The 13,451-nt window shown below is 51.9% G+C and overlaps 2 protein-coding genes across 4 annotated transcripts; both read left to right on the top strand.

The window, feature by feature from the left end:
- Window positions 1-6,413: 6,413 nt before the first annotated feature.
- On the top strand, window positions 6,414-7,940 carry LOC131403819 (ral guanine nucleotide dissociation stimulator-like). Its single transcript, XM_058538088.1, has 4 exons — window positions 6,414-6,439; window positions 7,051-7,241; window positions 7,384-7,785; window positions 7,897-7,940. The coding sequence occupies exons 2-4, from the start codon at window positions 7,130-7,132 to the stop codon at window positions 7,938-7,940; spliced, it is 558 nt and encodes a 185-aa protein (XP_058394071.1). The 5' UTR covers window positions 6,414-6,439; window positions 7,051-7,129.
- A 623-nt stretch (window positions 7,941-8,563) lies between these two features.
- Window positions 8,564-12,023, top strand: LOC131403808 (ral guanine nucleotide dissociation stimulator-like). Of its 3 annotated transcripts, XR_009219542.1 has the most exons (5): window positions 8,584-8,741; window positions 9,109-9,212; window positions 9,698-9,767; window positions 11,284-11,352; window positions 11,772-11,822. XR_009219542.1 is itself a non-coding variant. In XM_058538086.1 (4 exons), exons 2-4 carry the CDS (start codon window positions 9,726-9,728, stop codon window positions 11,952-11,954), a joined length of 294 nt encoding a protein of 97 aa, XP_058394069.1. In that variant the 5' UTR covers window positions 8,564-8,741; window positions 9,698-9,725; the 3' UTR covers window positions 11,955-12,023. The 3 variants fall into 3 exon arrangements, 1 of the variants encoding a protein (XP_058394069.1); XM_058538086.1 differs by lacking the exon at window positions 9,109-9,212 and having other exon boundaries at window positions 8,564-8,741; window positions 11,772-12,023; XR_009219543.1 differs by lacking the exon at window positions 11,284-11,352 and having other exon boundaries at window positions 8,583-8,741; window positions 9,698-9,801; window positions 11,772-12,022.
- The last annotated feature ends 1,428 nt before the right edge of the window (window positions 12,024-13,451 follow it).

The raw sequence follows: 13,451 nt of genomic DNA, 5'->3' as shown, positions 1-13,451 counted from the left end.
TGGATGGCATCTGACCTCATTGCCAGGATGGGATGTGATTCTAGTAACTGGCCTCTTGAATATGTAACTGGACATCCTCAAAGGGATGGAGATGCTCAAACCAGGCTTTGGGTTGGATTGGTGTCCACAATCATGTCGCTTCTTCTGTGATGATTTGACCATCATACTTCTTTTCCTCTTACCCTATAAATTGGGAATGTGGATCAGAGTGATAAATGAAGCCTGCCTTCCCAGGACAATTATGTCAGATGCCTTGTACTTCTACCCTCCCTCTCTCCCTGTGGGGATTAATCTGACCTGTGTCCTGGGACGTCATCAAAGAGATTTGGGTCAAGAACAGAAAGCTCTAAGTCAAAACTCAGGACTACGGCAGGTCATTTCTTCTCCCCCATGTTGTTAGACACTTATGAGTATGAATTTATTCTCTTTTTGTCCTTGTCACTCAAAACAACAAAATCCCTGGTGCTCCCTGTCAGGACCCACGTTCCCCAGTCTTTTTCTAAATCCCAAATCATAGTATTCTTCTGTACTATATGACTATTGATTTGATTAACCTATTGACCAGTTGGTGTTCATAGCTCCATTAGAGCTTAAATCAGTAGTGAAATTATCATCCCCCCCACTCCTAGTGACTTTATTTGACAACTGTGAACATTAAATCTCAGTACAGAGAATGTATGTCTGGAAAAACTCAACTTACAAATGGAAAATGTTCTGTAAGTGGGAAGTACGCATTGGATTTATGAAACCCAGGAAAAAAATGTAAACTCTCTCATTATGAAGTTTTGTATAGACTGCACCCACATTGATGATATCTTGGTTATAGTGGGTTAAAATATACTATTAAAATTAGTTTCACTTGTTTGCTTTCATTTTTTAAAATGTGGCTACTAAGAAAAAAATTAAATTCTATAATATAGAGTGCTTAATGTTACTATAGGACAGTGCCGATGAAGCCATCAGTGAAAATAAATTCCAGCGAAAGTGGTTAGGGAAAATTTTTCCCTAGGAAAGAAGTTTAAAATGGCCCACACTGCAAGATGCAGCAAAAACTGTCATACACACACACACACACACACACAAACTGGCAGAATGAAACAAACCTCTTCCTAGAGTCCCACCACTTTTCACATGGCAAGAGGTTGCACTCCTACTTAGTCCTAAGTGGACTAATCTCAAGAAAGAAGGCAGAAGTCAAGGTAATTTACCAGTTAGGAAGATCTAAAACCAGAGACTAAAGCTCAAGATATGTGGAGAATTTCCTGTCCTGGCTTCTGTTATTAATTCAATATGTTAGGAAGACTTTTCCAAGGAGGGTTGTTTTAAAACTCACTTTTTCTTTACTATGTAAAAATAGACAGGCTATGTAAAGAATAATTACTCTAACCAATCAATGAAAAGGAGATGATAGAACACGAATACCCTTATTATAAGTCACTACTGGATTAGAGAGTCAGGGAACAGCTGACATTGGGTTAATTTGGCCTTAATTAGGCTGATTCTGATTTCATGACCGTCATATTGATTTTATTATGCTAGAACCTATGAAACTTCCCAGCCCCCCTACTATATAACCACCAAGGCCCACCAACCAGACCAGTCCTTGCTGACACATCTCCTGCCTCCATCTCTTCTGACAACACCTGGAGGATTTTCCCCAAATCCCACTCTGTCCCTGTGCTCTTCTACCTGCCCCAGGGCCAGAGAATCATTTTATCCAAGGCTCAGGCTCTGCGTGTCTCCAGCTCTGGGGATGGCACTTCTCCCTCGAATGAAGACAAGGATCAGAGCGCAGACCCTGTGAGCTGCAGCAATTGGACAAAGACTGGGGTTTGCTGACAGAAAAGAACCTTTAGTGGGCACGGTTACCAGGGTCCAAGAAGCCCCAGTGATTCCTCCAGGGAATGTGATGCAGGACAGAGCAGGAATGTCTGCATGTGGTTCGGCTTGGGAATGCCTGTAGGGTGACATAGGTGACATTAGTAATGCATTCGCCAATGTTGTTCACTCATTTATTCATCGTATGTCATGGAGTGCATTCTACATACATCCAGGCAACAGTCTCACACTCTGGGGCTCACAGACAGTGTCAGAAGAATTTCTAAATTTTATTTCTAATATATAGGTACAGCACTAGCAATGCACTAGGTGTTCCAAGCATTTTTCAAATATTAACTCCTTTAATACTATCCATAAACCTACAAAGTAGGTATGCTGATCATTATTGCCAACTGAGTGATGAAGAAACTGAGGCACCAATCAAGTAAATAACTCAGTCAATACATATATCTAGTAAGGGATTGAGCTGGAATTTGGACATGAGGAGTTAGCTCCATACTCTGTGCTCTTAACCACGACATCTACTCTCTAAAGACTTCACATCATGAAAAAATTTGATAAGTTATTTATTTTCTTGGTTCATTGAGTAGCCACACTATTTTATCTGTGTCTGAAAAATAGAATACCTGCGTAGAAACTACTGCACATACACACTTAAATTACATCTCCCAATGTACCCAGTCCCTGAAAATTAATACAGAGAACATTTCAGAATGTTTCTTGACCAGGTTGGGAGGACTCTGAGGAAATCCCAGTGTTACTGTAAGAAGCTGAGGACAGGCTGGGACTGGATCTCAGGGGAAATGTGTCCTCAGGAGTCACCATTGAATGACAAAATTTATGGGAGTGTCTCAGCAGTGATTGAATTCAGGATCTGGTGGTGTTTTAACCTGGTGCTTATTTCTGGCTGTGGGTTTATGGTGATGCAGCACAGGGAGAGGGGATTATTCACTGTGTTCTTAGGGAAACCAGACCCATGAAAGAGAGGGAATGACGGTTTCCTTAAACAATGGACTCGTGGTGGGAAAAATTCGGCCTGGAAGAGACAGTCGTGTTCCTGGTATAACCAGAAGGAGTTGCCTCTGCATCAGCCAAAGCAGACAGCCCTTCCCCGTGCACTCATTTGATCTCAATGGAAGGAAGGAGGAGGAAATCATGTAATGCTCTTCTGGATGTAAGATCTGTGATGGTATCGACTGTGCTAGGAGGTTCTGAAAGGCCTCTCTGAGGCATTTCAGAATTTTGCTGTGACCAGAATGAGAAGTGTAAGCACCCCTGTGTATGTCTGGGAAGAGTTAGTGTGTCAAGGAGAAGGCTCCCTGGTGCAGAGACTAACAGGAAGAAACGAGTTTGACTAGGGAAGGTCAGAAATGTGGCCAGTGTGGCTGGAGGGAGCCTGAGAAGAGAGAGCGATGGGAGAGAGGTGGGTGATCAGGCTGGATCCTGGGACATGGTAGACTGTTACTTTCTCTTCCTCTGTGACAACATTACTCCAAAACCTATCACCTATACAGTACAAATATATAACATCTCATAATTTCTGTGAGCCAAGCATCTGGCATGGCTTAGCTGGGTGCCTCTGCCTCAAAGTCTCTGTGAAGCAGGTTTGTGGTCTCAACAGGGCTCAAATGGGGGAGGATTCCCACCCAAGATCACTCACATGGGTTTTGTCAGGATCCATTTGGACTGAAAGTCTGAGCTCCTGTCTGTCTGTTGTCTGGACACTCCCTCAGTTCTCTCCTATGGAGCCTCTACATAGTGCAACTGAAAACATCAGCACTTGCATTCCCAGTTCTGGTGATTTGATAGAGAGAGAGAGAGATGGAAACAGAAGGAGGGAGCTAAGTAGGGAACCCAAGTAAGCCAGTAAACAGAAAGTGACAGACGTTTTGTAATTAAAACTTGGAAGTGACATCCCATCACCTTGGCTGTGTTCTGTTGTTCAGAAGTCAGATACTGACCACTTAGTGGTGACACAAGGATGTGCACTTCAGGGGACAGGGAGCATTGGGGCCATTGTGGAGGCTGCCCACCACATAGGCCAAAGTGAGGCACTTGGGACAGATTCTGAGTAAAACGGGACCGTGGAAGAGTTAATGCCAGTGAATCACAATGTCTGAATTTCCTCTAATTTCAACTTCTTCAGGATGCAGACCTGAAAATGAGGCCCAGAGGGGCAGTCACTTTCCGAAGATCACACATCTGGAACCCAGAGAAGTTCTGACTGGTATTCTATGTGATGTCCTACTCCTTCTTGTACTTCCTCCATCTCTAAGTGTGTACATTAGACACAGGTGACATCAGCCCACAGGTGTTGTCCGTATTATCACATGTACGCTGACAAGATCCCTAGGAATCTGTTTTTAGCCCAATCCTCATTGTGCAGCTTGGAAGACTGGGGAGATCTTGAGAGGCACCACAGTTTTTCCAGGACACAGTACTGGTAGGAATAAAGAGGTCTGACTTCAGCTCTGTCTCCTCAAAGCTGGGCCCCTGGATCCACTCCCAAGGAGCTGTGGGGAGGGTGGTGATGGGTATTTGTGTACAGTGATGGAGATGACACGAACAAGGAGGGAGAGCAGCCAACAGCCTAGAGGGGGCTTTGGGTGGGTCTGATTGAATGAAGGGGCGAAGTATTGGAACCTTGAACAAGTGACCTCACTTCCTTGGTGACAGCACCCAACAGAACTTAGAACTCTGGTTACCAGGCACCCACACTGTAATCACAGCCTCCTGTCCAGTTCATTTGAGTGGAGACACTCGACACAGCAGGATGTTCTCATGTTTTCCCGTGACTTTCCGAGGCTCTGGTCCCCAGAAAGCCCAGAATGAGAGCATGTTAAGTCGTTTTAGACATTGGCTCAGCCCTCACCTTGAATGTGTGTGGCCTTTTGGCAGGAGGAACCATGAGGTAACAGTTTGGGCCGGGGCAGGCCACTCTAGGTCAGGCCAGAACTGTGATCTCAAAAGGACAGGCCCACACCCCTTGACACTCATTGTGTGTGTGTGTGTGGGAGGTGGAGTTAGGGAAGCTGGGGATGAGGAGGACCCAGCCTGAGCAGGAGCAGGGAGCTAGATGGTGGGAGTCGGGCAGTGTGTCATGTTCATACTCAAGATCTTGGCTGCAGGAGATGAAGGTGAGTGCTGGAGACCAACCTCCTCTATCTGCATGTGAATCCCGGGCCCACAAAGTGTCCTCGTATTCCTTCCCTGGTGGAGTCTATGCAGATTTCCCTCAGTGCCTGATCTGTGGGGGTGTTTCCCCCTGTGGCAAAGTCCAGGAAGGCCCCTGATCCCTCCTGGCCTGACTGCTGGGCACTGTCACTGCAGAGCTACACCCAAGAGATGGTCGAGGAGCTGGTGGATGGTTTCCAGTTCATCCTCTCCCTGGAGAGAACACAAGTGCACCAGTCCATCAATGACCAGGGCTGCTCTGAGGTGAGTGTGGGTGCAGAGGTGTCTTCACACGCAGGACTCTGAGATGACCAAGGCAGTACTAGAATGCAGACTCAAATCTGAGAACCCCCTGGACTCCCCGCCACCAGAATTTTCTCACTAAACTACCCCACAGTCACACTCTCAAAGGAATCTGGACCTCCACTCCTCCCCACCAACTACACAGGAAGGTAAAAAGTCACCTCAGTCCTCCTGGTGGTTCACTGTGATACCACTTACTGTATGTCCCTCCTCCTCTCCCCCAGTGTGAAGATGAGTTCACTGTGAATTTAAATTAGGTCTGCAGGATGTGTGCCCTCCAGGCAGGCATGATGGAGAAGCTGACAGAGTCCATGGCACCAGCTTTCCTGAGTAGGAACATGTCCAGCTTCACCACCTTCATGGTCAACTACTCGGCCTTAGACACATCCCACCGGGTCCTGGACCAGCTGTTTACTAGCTGAGTAGACACTCCTTCTTCAGCACAGTGGTGACTCTGCCCAATGCCAGCTGTTTACCTGGGGCAAATCCCCACATCTTGCTGAGCCTCAGTTTGCTCTTCTGAAAAGTGGGGGGGGGGGTAAATTTCATGGTGATCTTGTAGGAACTAATGAGATCAGCAATGGCAAGTGCTTACCTGGTGCCTGGATCTGCAGAAAGTGCTGTGGATGTGCTGTGGTTGTCCATGGTGTTTATTTTTCTCTTCGCCGTGAAAAGTAGTCTGCCTCACTGATCTCTAGGATGTGGCCTTTCTGAGTGTGGAAAAACACATGGAAACACCCTGTCAAGGAGTTGAGATTCCATGCAGCTGGTCCTGATCCTTTTCCTTGGGGTAGCCAATTAAGGATCTCTGGGGCAGCAGAGAGACCCTAGGCCCACTCAAGTGTCTGGGATGGTCTGACTGAACTTCATCCATTCAAGTGTGTAGATTAAGCACCTACTACATGCAGGACTTTTGGAGACACTTAGTAAAGTCAGTGAATGAAGGAGACACAATCGCTGTGCCTCAATTGTCGTCTGAGTGTCAGACAGTGACATTAGACATCTTTCGCAGGTCCTGTCTTCCATGGTACATCCCAAGTGATGCCCTGATAGCCTCCTTTATAGCTGGAGGCATCTTCCCTTATTCCAACCAGGAGGGCAGAGCACAGGCCCATCTAAAAAAGTGAGTGGTCTTTGGGTCTAGAAGAAGGGCTTCCTGTCTCTACAGAACAAGTTGTGGAGGGAGAGACGGGGGTTGTGGCTGGGGCGGGCCTGTGAGAACCTTGCGTCTCACACATCTTTTGATTCCCAAGAGAAGGCTGAGGTCTGGTGGCTTCCACTCCAGGAAGACAGGAGTCAAAGAGCTATAGATGGGTGCCAGGACCCCTGGGAAGCAGATGGGTGGCTAGGCTGAGTTGTCTCCAAGAGACCCATTCCCATCACAGACCCATCTTAATCAGTCTCTTCTCCATATCCACCTCTTCTGATCACCACCTCCAGGCCCAAGACAGGAGGTCTGTGAGCAACCCGTTCAAAAACCGGCCTTTGCTCAATCCAGTTGCGCAAGTACATGGAGGGTTGGGCTGGGCTGTGTCCCGGCCCTTCAGGAGAAGAGTGTCAGCAGGAAGAGAGTCACGACAGACTCTGTGTTCAATGTGCTGTATGAGCAGGGGCTCATCGCCAGTATGGGAAGGGGCAGGCATCAGGGCCCAGTCCCAAGCCAGGGTGCCTGGCATGAGAAGTGTGGAGGGAAAGGCCAGGCCTCTGACTCTGTTGCCAAATTGCATCCCCCAGTGCCATCTCTTCTCTGGTGGGAACCTGCCTGGACCCAGGGCAGGATTTCTGGGAACCCCTGCACTTTCCCTGCTTCAGGATGAAGCTGATATCTCTGCATCTCAGCTTGCCTGGCTCGGAGCTGGGGGGCCACGCCTACTTTCTCCAGGTCCAGCTGGAGCAGCCAAGGCCCATTGAGGCAGATCTGGAAGGTGAGCAGACTGCAGTCTGGGAAGATGATTTGCAGGATCTTCAAAGTCTAGTTTCCCTTAAAGGCTGTGGGGTCTTTCCTGACTTTGACAGGGACCGTGAAGTCAGCTACTTGAGTGACACTGTTTCTTTCTCCTGCTGGAGTACCATCTCCAGAGCTCCCTCCAGCTCCAGAGCCAGAGCAAGGGCCAGCTCCACGGCTAGATCCAGCTCCAGCTCTAGTTTCACCACCTGTGCTAGAGCTGGAGCCAGTGTCACCACCATCAGTCCCTCCAGGGCCAGAGCCACCACCAACATCAGCTCCAGCCCCAGTGCCAGCTCCTGAGCTGGAGCCAGCTGGACCATGGGCTCCAGGGAGAATCCTCACTCCACCTGGAGAGATAACAGCAGAGCCAGATCCAGCCCCAGAGCCCGCCTGCCCCTGGGATGTGACCAGCAAGAACCTGCTGAGGGAGGAGAAGCCTGACTTCTTGGAGTTCCCTCCCCAGCTGGTGGAAGAGCAGTTGACACAGAAGGATGTGATGAGCAGCGAGGCTCTCAGGGCAGGTGGGGTCGGCCTTCGCTGTGCCATGAGCTGCCCCACACCTGACATTTCCTGATCCAGAATTCCATGATCTCGGTCCAGCTTCCCTGCTTACCCTCATGTGACCTAAGCAGACTTCTTAATTCCCAAGCTTTTGCTGTCCTCATGTGGACAGTAGAGATGGACACAGAGAGCAGCTGCCATGCAGACTGGCTGTGCAGATGGACGAGGTGGAGCAGAGAGGACTTTGGGCAGAGTCTGCGCTTTGGTGGGGGAGTGGAGCACACTGAAGTGCTGTCTCGTCCTGGGTAGTTCACTCATTTGCCCAGGAGGCCTCAACAGCCTCAGCACTAATTAGGCACCTCATGTGTACATGACTACAAGGCAGACAAACAAAGCCCGTGGTTGTTGCTGCCTTGGGGAAATGTGCCACTGAAAGAGGAGACAGAACCTAGGATGGTCAGAATGGGTGGGAGGTGCCCCTAGAGACGGTCAAGCAGGAGCCGAGTTCTGGTGCTTGGAGGAAGTGAGACTGGGCAGCGAGCAAATGCCACTTCCCTGCGCCACAGTATCGTGTCCTGGGTCATCCTGTGCTGGGTGACCTCAGGGGACACAGGCAACACCCAGGGACTCACACAAGACTCAGGCCGCATTATCACATTCCTGAGCTCAGGCTCTCACCTCTGACACTGCCTGGGACTGGGGGATGCGGATGCTGAGCTGGGCTGTGGCAGGGCTGGGTGACACTCCCTTTCCTTCCCAGGACCTCTTCAAGAAAGTGATGCCCCACGACTTCCTGGACTCCATCTGGTCCCAGTGTGACAACACGAGTAATGAGCACCTGGCACTCACCATCCATGCCAACATGGCCCACTTTAACAGAATGGTCGAATGTGTCGTCACCACCTGCATTGGGGACCCTAGCATGATGGTCCAGGACAGGGCCAGGGTGGTGGAGCTCTGAATCCAGGTGGCCAAGGTAAGATGTGGGAGGCCCTGAGAGCCCCTCTCTGGAGTCAGGGGAACTGCCGCTCCTCTTTTCTCAGCTCTCATGTTTGAAGTCTGTTTTCTGAGCCTTTGCACAATCCTTAGGCCCCTCCTGCCAGTGCCTCGATGACCTGACTCCTGGTCCCAGTGGTGGGAAGCTCACCCCTTCCTGGGCTCCTTCCTTGGCTTGAGTTAAAATCCTCCTCCTGGAAGTATTCCTCATCAGGTTCCAGCTGTGCCTTTCCCGGGTTCCCTGAGCCGCTGTTTCATCCAGGACAAGAGACGTCAATGAGGCGACAGAAGCCAGAGGAAGCAGGGCTCCAGCTCCCCCTCACAGATCATTCTCTTCCCTTCCCCAGGAATACCAAGGCCTGAGGAACCTTTTCTCACTCCATGTGATCCTCTGGGCTCTGCAGGGCCCCTCCATTCAGCATTTAAAAGAGACATGGAGATGGGTGTCCAGGTGGGTGGGCCTCTCTCCATGCTTGTACCACCTGGGTGGACCAGACACCCCCCACAGGGCTGGCATTGCCCTTCAGTCAGTTGGGACCTCCTGGGAGACAGCAAACCCTGACGATAGGGTCTGACATTGTTGGAAGGCTTGGAGTCTTTCTGAAAACTTAAGCCAGTGGTTCTGCTTCAGGAATCAGTTTCCCTAAGTGACAGATCCTGGCTTGAGCCAAATTGAAGATTTTCAAGTATTTTCAGCAACAGAACTCTCTGTCCACATGAAATTAAGACTGTTTAAAACACATCTGCTGAGAAGATAAGAAAATGGAGGCCCCAGGTGACAATAGGAGAGCCCCCTCCCCAGTCCCAGACAACTCAGGGCTCAGAGGACACAGTGAAAACGCTCATCCAGGCTGTCTGGATCTTCTGGGTTTTCAAACAAAATGGATTTACCCTCAAACCACTCCATAGTGTTTCTTTCTTTTTTTCCCTCCTCAGGAAGAACTGTACAAAACTTAAAAAGTTGATGAAAACAAGCCAGCAGGAGAGCAGGAAGCTGCTCAAGGAGGTGAGTGGAGGCTGGAGATCTGGAAGGAGGGGAGGTGAGGGGGGGAGAGAGCAGGCAGGATGTGCTTTGGTATGTTTTTCACTTAAGGTTCCCTGAGAAATAACGGTCTGTCTTGTCCAGCTTGACAGGAAGCAGGGGATGTGAGCTGCAGGGGCTGGTGGGGACTGTTTGGAGCAGGAGACCTTGGTCACGGGATACAGTGGTGTCGCCTGGACTGTTCCAGGAGGTGAGGAGCTGGCAGAATGAGCAGGTCTCTGGCTTCCATGTGGACCCATCAGCTGGCCCTCTTCCTCCAGGCTGGTGGGTGTATAGAGTGGGTGGGTGTTTCTTTCTTCCTACAGCAGCCCAGCCTGTCCTCAGGAAGCCAGGCCCCTGCTGCTCCTTCAGTCTTCACTGCACCTCGCAAGGGAGGGCACACTGCCTGCCCCAGGGATGGGCACTGTGAGGTCACACAGGCCTTGTGGACACAGGGGCTGCCCAGCCTTGGGCCAAATGGTGGATCTGGGACAGAACTGTGTGCTCTCTGGGACTGTGCGATCTAGCCCTATAGTGGTCACTGCTGACAAACCAGTGAGTCTCACCTGGTTCCTTGTTGACAAAGATACGCCCCAGATGGCAATGAGAATTATCGGGGAACCTACAGATCCTTAATGGACCTTCCTGACAGGACATTAGAAGTTTCCAAGTAAAAAAGGTGGCAAATGTCACCATTACACAGCGCCATGTTCACCCCCTATACTGTCACTCAGATGTGGTACAACAGGGTCCCCTTCCTGAGTGAATAAAGGAGGAGTTCTGTGCAGGGTTCATCCTGAGGGGATCCAAGGGAGCTGAGGCCTTTGGCATGGCCTCAGGTCCAGCCTGGTGTCAGAGAATCTCAGGGGGCTGGAAAACACAGAATCCACCTGGATAAGACCCCGAGACACCTTGTGCCTCCCGATCCATGGCTCAGGCTGACTGAGGGCATCAACACACCCCGAGAGTCCAGAGGACAGGACCTTGGTCAGAGGTGTGTCTGGAGGAGGAGTGAAAGCCGGGGGCCAGGCCCTTTGGCTGGGAGGTGGGGGTGGTCTCCTCTGTGGGCCCCTGAGCAAGTCACTGCCCCTCTGTGGGCCTCGGTCTCCTCATCTAGTAAATGGAGGGAGATGATCTGTGGTGCAGGCCTCACAGGGGTGATGAGGTACAAGGGGGAGAGGAACGTGCAGGAGCTTTGTGCTCCTCCTCTTTGAGGGGGGAGGGGAGAGTACTGGTGACAGTCAGATGACACTGAGTCCTCAGGGGACCCTGGGAGGCATGGGAGTCCTCCTCACCCTTTCCTGATGAGGAGAGAGGCTTAGGGGCCTGTGCAGGCCTGAGGGCACAGAGGAGGGAGTGTTGGAGATGGGAGTGATCTAGAATCAGAGCACTCTAGAATGGGAGCAGCCATAGACACCAGATGTCCGGGGTCCAGGATCAGTGGCCTGGGAGACATGGGGAAGGGAGCATGGCCTCCCTGAGCCTGTCCTTGACCCTGCAGGAGGTGACCTCTGTGTGGGCCACCTTAGAGATGGATCCCCAGGGAACCCAGGAGAGGCAGAAGCAGCATGTGAGGGGGCCTGATGGGGAGGGTGTCAGAGGAGGGTGTCTCTCTCCTCACGGCTTGAGGCCTCCCTAAGAGAGGGGTCCATCCTCCTCCAGCCCAGCTCCTGGAGCCCCAGAGCCTGAAATACCTGCCCTGGAAGTGACCAGGAGGAGGCCTGGGAGGGCTGGGCCCAGGGTGAATTAGAGAGCAGAGGGGCAGTGAGCACATACCCTGGGATTTGCCAAAAGCCGCCCCTAGGAGGTGACAGGGGAAGTTGGGTGGTCCTGGAGGGTGCAACTGAGGGGAGGCCGCTGAGGTTCCTAGGCTGCTCTCTGTGGGAGTCTGTGGTGGGCAGGAGGCTGGGGTGAAGGGATTTGGGGGAGGGTCCATGGGGGCACCTGAGAGGTGGGACTCATCTCACCACTCCCACCCTGATTTCACAGGGTGTCGTCCCCTTCCTGGGCACGTTCCTCTATCACCTGAAGCTTCTGGACATTGGGATGGAGGATGATCTGGAAGTGAGTGAGCCTGGAGGTGGGGCCAGGGAGCAGGATCCTGAGGTTTGGGAGGCGAGAGCCCTGCACTGGGCCCTGAGCTCTCAGTACCTGGCAAACCTTCTCTCATGAGAGCCCCATGGCAACCCCTGGGAGCTGGAGAGTCAGGCCCAGCTTAGCAATGCATGAATAGACGTCCCACGTAAGCCCTCCACCAGGCTCCCTGGGCTGGTGAAGCTCAGAGCTACCTGCCTGCAGAGCTGCAGGAGGCTGTGTCTGAGCTGCACTCAGCCTCCCCCTCAGGCCCTGCCCCTGGGGGAGCGCCATCAGCCCCTGCAAGTGAGGAAGCACTTCTGTGGTCCAGCTGTCCCTTCCTCCCTGAGGCCTCAGTCTCCCCATCTGTCATCAGAGAGGGTGTGCTACATAAGGTCTCTGGCCTCAGCTCCCCTGTCCCTCCTGCTCTGGAGCCCAGAGCCTGGCCCAGTGTCAAGTTCTCTTTGTGGAAGGTCTGCCCTCTGCTGGGCCCTGACGTTCCTGCAGCCTGAGAAGGGGTGGGATGGGAGTTAGTTATGGGCTTAGGGGGCTGTTTCTGATGGACATTGGCTGTGTCCCTTCCAGGGAATCGGGCCAACTTCCAGAAAGTGTGTGAGGTGAGCAGCTGTGGGGAAGGTGGGGAAGTGGAAATCACAGACCTCCCCTAGCAAGACATTCTCTGGCCTCATCCCTTGGGTCAGATCCACAAAGCTGGGTATCCCATCATGTTGGTGGGTGCAGGGGGGGCTGGCATCAAGGACACCTTCCTGGATGAGGAACTAATTCAAGCCAACTGTGAGGACAGGCAAGTCCTGACTGGAGTGGGAAGGAAGGAGGGTTCCCGAGTGAGCACAGACCCCAGACCAGATCCTCACTCTGCACAAGTCCCTGGCAGGGTGCCCCACCCAAGCCCTATCTTCATCCTGTCCTTCCTTCCAGAAATTCAAAGTCATCAGGAGGATCCACCTGCTCCAGCAGGCTGCAAATGCGTGTGACCTGGAGCCCGAAGAGCGATTTGGGGCCTGGTTCCAGGCCATGGAGCTCATCAGTGTCCATGAGAGGTGAGGGGGACAGGAGTTGGGTGAGGGCAGGGCAGACTCTCTCTGATGGCCAGCTCCAGAGGCTGTGGTCTGGCTCGATAATCAGCCTCAGAACTCATAGCGTGGTGACCCATGGGGCACTGGGACTCAGCTGCTGGCAGGCTCTGGGAGGGGCACCTGAGGTGTGGCTCCTGGCAGCTCACAGGTCCACTCTGTCCTGTAGCTACAGGGTCTCCTGCCAGCTGGAGCCCACACACCAGAAGGCGAGCAAAATGCGGCTCTTCAAGAGAAAGAGGAACCGGACATCCTCCACTTTAGGGCCGAGTGAGTGTTGGGACCAGCAGCGACTGAATCCAGGGGCTCAGTACAGCTTCAGGCTAAGCATGGGCCTGGATCACAGCTCCACTGCTGACCAGGCCTGGGACGGGCCTCTCCCCTCTCCTCTCTGGGATTCAGTTGCCTCCTCTGAAATGGGTGATGCTAAATGATGCCTCCTGCATCAGGGACAAACGGGGTGCTGTTGATGGACTCAGCACACGGCACAGGGTTTGGATCA

Source organism: Diceros bicornis, unplaced genomic scaffold (genome assembly GCF_020826845.1).
Source record: "Diceros bicornis minor isolate mBicDic1 unplaced genomic scaffold, mDicBic1.mat.cur scaffold_90_ctg1, whole genome shotgun sequence".
NCBI lineage: Eukaryota > Metazoa > Chordata > Mammalia > Perissodactyla > Rhinocerotidae > Diceros > Diceros bicornis.
This window is presented reverse-complemented; position numbering and strand designations above follow the sequence as displayed.